The 8,431-nt window shown below is 56.3% G+C and overlaps 1 protein-coding gene across 1 annotated transcript; it reads left to right on the top strand.

Annotated features, from left to right (window-relative positions):
- The first annotated feature begins 1,277 nt into the window (after nucleotides 1–1,277).
- Nucleotides 1,278–5,281, top strand: LOC121438702 (zinc finger protein 503). Its single transcript, XM_041639088.1, has 2 exons — nucleotides 1,278–2,047; nucleotides 2,739–5,281. The coding sequence occupies exons 1-2, from the start codon at nucleotides 1,742–1,744 to the stop codon at nucleotides 4,362–4,364; spliced, it is 1,932 nt and encodes a 643-aa protein (XP_041495022.1). The 5' UTR covers nucleotides 1,278–1,741; the 3' UTR covers nucleotides 4,365–5,281.
- Nucleotides 5,282–8,431: the final 3,150 nt, after the last annotated feature.

The raw sequence follows: 8,431 nt of genomic DNA, 5'->3' as shown, positions 1-8,431 counted from the left end.
CCCGGGTCACAGAATTAAGGAGGGTTACCCCGCCAGTAACTTCCAGGACTCGGGCTACTTTGGTGGTGTGGCTCTTTGGAAAGAAGTTCCTGAGTTGGGAGTAGGGACACTACCGAGGGCGGCAGTCGGACATCCTCAAGTTACACGCCTGGGAGGGATTATCCCAGAGAGGCAAAAATCCTCCCGTGTTAGGCGTCTTCTCCGCCGCTGTTCTTAGATACCAAGCAGCCCCGAACTCTGCTACCCAAAGCACCCCAAGGTGTCTGTCTCTCCAACACGGGGAGGGAAGGCGCACACTCCAGGCCGGTGCGTCCTGGGTGCACCTGCGCACTTAACTCTCACTATTTCATTTTCCTGACGGTGGGCGCCTCTTCCCCCTACACACACACACACACACACACACACACACACACACCAGGAGGCTACTCCTCTATCACCCTCCTTTAGTTCCTTCTCGGTCTCTTCCTTCCTCTGTCTCACTCTCGGTCTCGCTTTTTCTCTTCAAGTCTCTCTCGCCTTGTAATCAGCAACAAAAGCTGACATAAATCACGGGCAGATTGACAAGAGCTGACAAATAACTGATTGATTGCGGTCGAGGCACATTGACAATTGATGGAGGGGTGGAGATGCCCAGAGAAACGGGGGGGTGGGGGAAGAGAGGGTAGCAAAGGAGAGCAAGAATGGGGGGGGGGCTGAGTGTGAAACAGGGGAAACATGTGACCCCCGCTTCTGCCCCAATCTGCGCGTCCTCGGGTGTCACGTGATCAAGAAAGGCGGAGAGCCCAGCGCACGTCGCCTGGACGAGCAGCCACCCCCTCCGTTGCCCTTCTAGCTTCTGGTTTCTCTGCTGCGGAACTTCAGAAAATCCAAGCGGACGGGCACACTTTCTCCGGCATCGGCTTTCCTTTCCAGGGTGGCCGCGCCACGCGAGATCTCAATTACTGAAATTGGAAAGAAATTGGTGTGCGGATACCTACGTATCCCTGGAGTCGACCGTTCAGTTGGTATCCACACTTCCGCCTGTGCTTCTTCTCAACACCCGCCCGAAGTCTGTTGAACATACGCAGCCCCTCCCTCCAAAGGTTTCAGTTTGTTTTCCAGCTGGGAAAACGAAGAACGACGAGGACGAAAAAGAAGGAAGGCGGTAGATGGCAAACGTAGAATAAATGTCCATCTCGTCCGGGTAGCGAAATCGAGGGAGGGGACAAGCCGAGGGGCGGCGAAGTGGGAGCTGCCCATTAAAACCAGCACTGAGAATCCTGGCGGCGGCGGCGACGGCGGCGCGGGACGCGTCACATCCCCTTGACCCTCCAATCACCTCAGGCTCCCATTTGATTGGAAGGCGGCAAAGGCTTTAATCTCCCCCTTGTTGCAGCTGCTTTTGAAGTGAGTTTCCTCGCCAGAGCCCCGACTGGTCAGGCAGCAGCTCACATCGCGGAGCGCAGCGCCGGCTCGGGGACCGGAGAGCGTAGCGCAGGGCGCAGCCCTAGGCAGACACCGCGCACTGCGGGGCACTCCCGCACTCCACCCGGCTCCTCCTGCCCCACTACAGCTCCCTTGCGGGCCACTCAGGATTATTCGCTTCTGGCTCCAGGCTCCGAGAAGGCACGCGGGGCACCTGAGTCCGCCGAGCCAGCTCCTCATCCAGCCGCTCCCGCACCCCGGGCGAGCGCGCAACCCCGAGCCCGCCCCGTGCGTCCCGAAGCCCTCCCCCCGCTGCTCCCATGCGCGCGGGTGGGTCATGAGCACAGCGCCCTCGCTTTCTGCCCTAAGAAGCAGTAAGCACAGCGGCGGAGGCGGCAGTAGTGGCAGTGCGGACCCTGCCTGGACCAGCGCGCTCTCTGGAAATTGCTCCGGCCACGGCTCAAGCTCGTCCCCGGCCGGCAGCACCAAGCCTTTTGTGCACGCCGTGCCCCCTTCTGATCCCTTGCGACAGGCTAACCGCCTGCCCATCAAGGTGCTGAAGATGCTGACGGCACGGACTGGCCACATTTTGCACCCAGAGTATCTGCAACCCCTGCCTTCCACACCCGTCAGCCCCATCGAGGTAAGGACCTTCTCTCCGGGGCAAGCTGGGACCCCTACCAGGGCTGCCTTCCTGTGGGGTTTCTTTCCCACGGGATCTGGGGCGGGGAGGGGGAGCGTCGGAGTGATTCAGCTCCAGGATGGGAGAAAAGGATAGCGTTTCCTCACCCCTAATTCGGAAAGGGCAATGAGATGGAATGGGATGTAAATTCTAAGGGGCAAAGCCACCCAAACTTGCCCTTCTGGTATTATAGTCCCTATGTACCTAACCCTCCCCCATTGGCCGCTAGGCTGACAAGGGACTGAATACTGTTCCAAAGTCGCCTTCCTCCAGCTCTCCAGAAGCTAGTATATTTACACAGCCTCGGAGGCGCCAACAGCTCAAGCCCTTGTTGCTCTTTAGAATCAAGGAGTGTGTGCCGGGAAGGGGGATACAGTTCTGGCTCTAAAGAGATGAAAACCAAAACATTTGCGAGAGGTTGTTTCCAAATTTAAGTAGTGCTAAAAGAATACGGGAAGGATCCTAGAGTCGTCTTTCCCAAGGACAAGAATCTTAGCGGGTGGATGTGAAGTGGGGTGCCACTTAGAATTGCGCCTCGAAGTTGAGATGCTTTTCGCGGGTTATTACGGAGGGCATTAGTACCCTAAAGTCGGGATTCTAAAGGATTTCCCCTTCTTTCTCTGTGTGACCCCCTCACCGTCTGACTCCGCAGCTGGACGCCAAGAAGAGCCCACTGGCGCTGCTGGCACAAACATGTTCGCAGATAGGAAAGCCCGACCCCTCGCCCTCTTCCAAACTCTCTTCGGTCGCCTCCAATGGGGGCGGCACGGGTGGTGCAGGCGGCGGAACTGGGGGAGACAAGGACGCCAAGTCGGGCCCCCTGAAACTGAGCGACATCGGCGTGGAAGACAAGTCGAGTTTCAAGCCTTACTCCAAGCCTGGCTCCGATAAGAAGGAGCCTGGAGGCGGCGGCGGAGGTGGCGGTGGCGGCGGCGGCGGGGGTGTTTCTGCGGAGAAATCGGGATTCCGGGTACCGAGCGCCACCTGCCAGCCGTTTACGCCCAGGACAGGCAGTCCCAGCTCCAGCACCTCGGCCTGTTCGCCGGGAGGCCTGCTGCCCTCCGCCGGGGGCGGCCCAGAGGGCAAGGACGACAAGAAAGATCCCGAAGCTGGTGGCGGTGGCAGCAGCAAGGGCGCCGGGGGCTCCTCGGCGGACGGGGTACCTGCGGGACTGGCACACGGGCGGATTAGCTGCGGCGGCGGAATTAACGTGGATGTGAACCAGCACTCAGACGGGGGTCCAGGGGGCAAGGCTCTAGGCTCGGACTGCGGCGGCTCTTCCGGCTCCACCTCTGGTTCTGGCCCCAGCGCGCCCACCTCGTCGTCGGTGTTGGGCTCCGGGTTGGTAGCTCCCGTGTCTCCCTACAAACCGGGCCAGACAGTGTTCCCTCTACCCCCCGCGGGCATGACCTACCCCGGCAGCCTGGCTGGGGCCTATGCTGGCTACCCGCCCCAGTTCCTGCCCCACGGCGTGGCACTTGACCCCACCAAGCCTGGCAGCCTGGTAGGGGCTCAGCTGGCCGCGGCTGCGGCCGGCTCTCTTGGCTGCAGTAAGCCAGCCGGTTCCAGTCCCCTGGCCGGGGCGTCGCCGCCGTCCGTGATGACAGCCAGTTTGTGCCGGGACCCATACTGCCTCAGCTACCACTGCGCCAGCCACCTGGCCGGAGCTGCGGCCGCCAGCGCCTCATGCGCGCACGATCCGGCCGCTGCAGCCGCGGCGCTCAAATCGGGATACCCGTTGGTGTATCCCACGCACCCACTGCACGGTGTGCACTCCTCGCTGACCGCTGCTGCAGCTGCGGGCGCCACACCACCCTCCCTGGCTGGCCACCCCCTCTACCCCTATGGTTTCATGCTCCCTAACGACCCGCTCCCCCACATCTGCAACTGGGTGTCAGCTAATGGGCCGTGCGACAAGCGCTTTGCCACGTCGGAAGAGCTGCTGAGCCACTTGCGGACCCATACGGCCTTTCCTGGGACAGACAAACTGCTGTCTGGCTACCCCAGTTCTTCGTCTCTCGCCAGCGCCGCCGCAGCAGCCATGGCTTGTCATATGCACATCCCCACATCGGGCGCACCAGGCAGCCCGGGGACCCTGGCGCTGCGCAGCCCCCACCATGCACTGGGACTCAGCAGCCGCTACCACCCGTATTCCAAGAGCCCGCTCCCCACGCCTGGTGCCCCAGTGCCGGTACCCGCTGCCACCGGACCCTACTACTCCCCCTACGCCCTCTACGGACAGAGACTGACCACTGCCTCCGCACTGGGGTATCAGTGAGGGTGACCCTGGGGAATTGGAGGGAGAAAAGAGCTGGGGTGAGGGGAGGAGTCGAGGGAGGGGCAGGAGCCGGACGAGGTTCCTGACTCAGGCTGGAGCGGAAGACCCGGGCTATGGAAGCGAAAAGAAAGCCTAAATCTTACCTATCCACCAACAACAGCCAGCGAATGAGCCTGGACGGGAAACCCTTCTCCTCCACCCCTAGCTCCTCCACCCAAACTTTATAAAAGTTGAAAAAAAATCGTTTGACTTTTTATAGAAAAAGAAGGAAAAATAATTGAGAAAGTGTTCATCTAAGGACTTCGCCGGTGAACGTTGGTATTTATTTATGTTAGCTCCAAGCGGACCCATGGTTCAAAAGTGCATTATTTAGTTTGAGCTCCGTAGGTTAAAAGGAGGAGGGGGAGAAAATTAAAACTCGAGGGTAAATATGTGAAAAACAAACCCTCTCATCCCTTGTAGAGTATAAATAAAAACAAAACCGCTACAGAATTAGGATCTTCTCTTTAATGTTACTTTTAAATTGCTATGATTGTATCGTGTGTTCTTATTTAATGTCTGATTGAAACTCAAATTTACATGCATGTTTGTTACAAAAAAAGAAAAAGACGAAACAAAATAAGTCACAATTTGTCAACTCTGATTTCAAATTGCAAGTATTTTTAAGGTGTTTACCATCGAAAGAGAATGGGTATTTTTTTGTATGTATTCTGGAAGAAAACAAAAAAAGGAAAAACAATTCTATTCCAAAACCTCATTTGCCTTATTTTGTTCTTTAAAAGGAACACAACTATTTTTAATTTTTAAGTCCACCCGCTGAGACGGGGACAAGGTTTACGTCATGTGCTAAAATAATAGACAATGTATCGCTTTAAAGATTAAAATTCCGTATATTTGATGTATTAAAAAGGTTTTACTTCTTATTATCTTTTTAATTTTTTTTTAACTTTTATTAAAGCGGTTTCGGCCGCTGCGGTTCCCGGGACCTCCTTGCTACCTCCTGCCCAGGATCGTGGCTGAATTTCCTACTGCTTTGTTGGGATTTTCTTGAATAGGCTAAAGCTTCAGAACGGCTGGCCGGCTAAATGGTTGTTGGCCTTGGGGGAAAATGTTTTTCAAGAGCAAATTCACAGTGTGGAAAGATAGCATCCTTGGCTAATTGCTCATTTCGCTTTTATTTAAGTCTTTCAGAAGCTGGTTTGTGAAAAGTGAAAGCAGGGAAAATAGAGGCTTTGGTTTTTGTTAAATTCCTCTTTTAAGGTTTTTTTTTTTTTTTGCGGGAGGGGGACATATGAGTTTCATTTTGTGCAGAAAGCTGAGCAGGCTGAGACTCGCCCGGTGGGGCCAGAGCCCCGGGGATGAGCAACTGCCTGTCCGGTCCCCCTTTTGCATTGCAAGCATACCGGGCCTGGGGCCGGCGCGCTGACTAGCGGGGATAGGGAGGCATTTGCTGGCGGGGAGAGAGCAAGCAGGACCTTCTTGTCTCTCGGCAACAAAGTGAGTTCTGCTTTTTTTGGACCTAGAAGTAGTTGAATTACCCCAAACCCCTTAACACCCTGCCCACCCCACCCACATTGGCTCCATCCTCCTGCGGGAGTTGGGGCGGGTGGCAGGCCTGCACCGAGGCTGGTTTTCCCTGTCCGGAGTTCTGCAGTGGGTGTAGCAACCCAATAGGGGTTGCAAGAGTGCGTTCCAGGGCTAGGAACCGGGAAGACCTTCTAAACTCAGCGATACGAGGGTTTTGGCTGTCCTGTTCAGCCTCACGGGAACTAATCTGTGCTGTTCTGGGGCGTCCACACAGGCAGGATCCCGGTGTGGATCCCCGCGGAGCGCTCCCTTCTCCCCAACTTGAGCCTCACCACCCGGCAGCCAGAAACGCGGGCAGAACAGCATCGGGAATGCCCCGGTAACAGCGGGACCAGGAGGCCTTGACTGGCGCTGTAGTTCTTAAGCTGCTGGGAGCACTGAGCCTAGGACGCCCTAGGATCCTGGGACCTAAGAGTAGCAGCCCAGAGAGAGCACCCCACAGCACGCGCCCTGCTGGAGTCAGGTCTTCCAGGGTTCCCCGAGTTTCTGGGTTCCCTTGGCACTAGCTCTCTCTGTCGCCTCTGCGGCAGGCACAGAATCTACCCTCTGCTTTAGACCTTGTGTAGAACAGCCCCCCCCCCGAGGCCTTGGTGCCATTTGCACAGGACTTAGTGGCTTCTGAGATTTTCAGTCCCCCTCCTTAGAACCAGTCTAACAGCTGCGGGACCTTTTCCCGGGTGGCACACAGAGCGGACCCGGCCACCTCGCGAAGGCCTCAGAAGCGGACTTTCTGCTTTCCCGAAGGGTACAGCCTGGCGACTGAGACCCTGGCACCAGCGCTAGGCCGAAGAAGGAGCGATGCGACCCTACCGCCGCTCTGGTTCAGAGGAGAGACGTTAGGCTGGCCTGGGCTTCTCTAGGGTCCTTGAGCACCGCATGGCTCACCATCTCCAGGTGCTTGCACAAACTCCACCAGCACCAAGTTGGGAAGGAGATGAGCCACCAGAGCGCCCACACCCCAAGGCCGGTGGCGTGGAATCTGAAAGCCAGGCTGCTGTCTTTCTCACCAGCACCAGCCACAGGCCGCTGGCACTGGGACCCACAAGTTTCACCCACCATGGCCTTGCATATTTGGGCAGGAGTCCTTGGGCCACTACGCCTTTCCCGCCTTTCCCGCCAGGACCCTCTCAGACAGGGAAGGCCTAAATATTCGTCAGCCCTGGAATTCAAGCCTGGAACCTTCAGGAAGACAACAACTGGGACGTTCAGGCCTTCATGCCCATTCTTGGCATTTTATTAACCAAAATAAAACCTCTTAAAAACTTTAACGAGACCCTCTTCCGGGAGAAGTTAGGCAGAGGCAGCAAAACTCCAGAGCCTCAGGGCTGGGGGTTAAGGGCAGGAAGGACCCACACACACACACACCAGACATGTAGGATGGAGCCAAATCACTCATCACGGAGTTAGAGGGATGCCGGGTGTCAGTATGTGTTGCAAGTTGGGCCGGATTCTCAAGCCTCCCAGGAGAAACACACGTTCCTCCCCGCTGCGTCCTGGAGCTGTCCCCCTCCTCCCTTCTCTGCCCTCTCCGCAGCTGGGGAGAGGGCCCCTGCTCAGTAGTCAGCCGCTGGAGCCTGCACCACGAGCAAGTCCACCAGGCGGCGCTCCGGATCCCAATAGCAGGGAAAATACCAAAAACCCAGGCCAGTCCAGGACCCCAAGCCGCCTTCGCCTCTCCAGCTTTCAGGGATCCCCTCACTAACACTTCTCACTCCTTTTTTGCTGCGAACTATTTCCCTGCTCCTCTTCTACACACACACACACACACACACACACACACACACACACACACGCAAGCACGCACGCTCGCACACACGCACACACTTCCCCGTCTCCAAAGGGTTGGTAAAGGCCTCCAGGACCCTCCTTTTGAAAAACTCACACCGCCTTCTCCGGGCTTCAGCAGATTCCTCTTACCCAGCTCGCTCTCACTTTGCAAGCCTAGATACAGTAGGGACCCAGGGCCCTTTGGAGAGCCTCTCTGAACGGCCAAAGACAGTTCACAGGAGCATTTATTTATTTATTAATTTATTTTCCCCTGTCTGAGACAAGGTTTCTCCTAACTGTCCTGGAACATGCTTTGTAGACCAGGCTAGCCTCAAACTCACATAGATCGTCCTGCCCCTGTCTCCTGAGTGCTGGGATTAAAGGCATGCACTACCATGACCGGCTTCCACAAAAGCTTCTTGAGGTCCCTCTTGTCTTTGACCTTCATGGAGAAACTGAGGCAAAGTCCAGGAAGCCAACAGGAAGGCCACAGGTCAAAGCCCAGGCTTCCTTCTCTATTCAAATCTATGCTCCCCATGTCATGGATGGTGACTGTGGTGTTACAGACTACAGCCAGCCCGTTTACCTCTTATCCTGTCTAACCTTCCAAACACCGCCAGTGGGGTTCTTAGAATCTTCACCCCATTTTCCAAATGAAACTGAGACCGCACGGGACTCCACCTTGATATCTGAGACCTGCCAGGGAATGGAGT

The sequence above is a fragment of the Microtus oregoni genome, unplaced genomic scaffold (genome assembly GCF_018167655.1).
Source record: "Microtus oregoni isolate MIOR12 unplaced genomic scaffold, Mior012 000056F_ref0000123, whole genome shotgun sequence".
Lineage (NCBI taxonomy): Eukaryota > Metazoa > Chordata > Mammalia > Rodentia > Cricetidae > Microtus > Microtus oregoni.
Note: the sequence above shows the minus strand (reverse complement) of the source record. Positions and strands in the feature narration are given on the sequence as shown.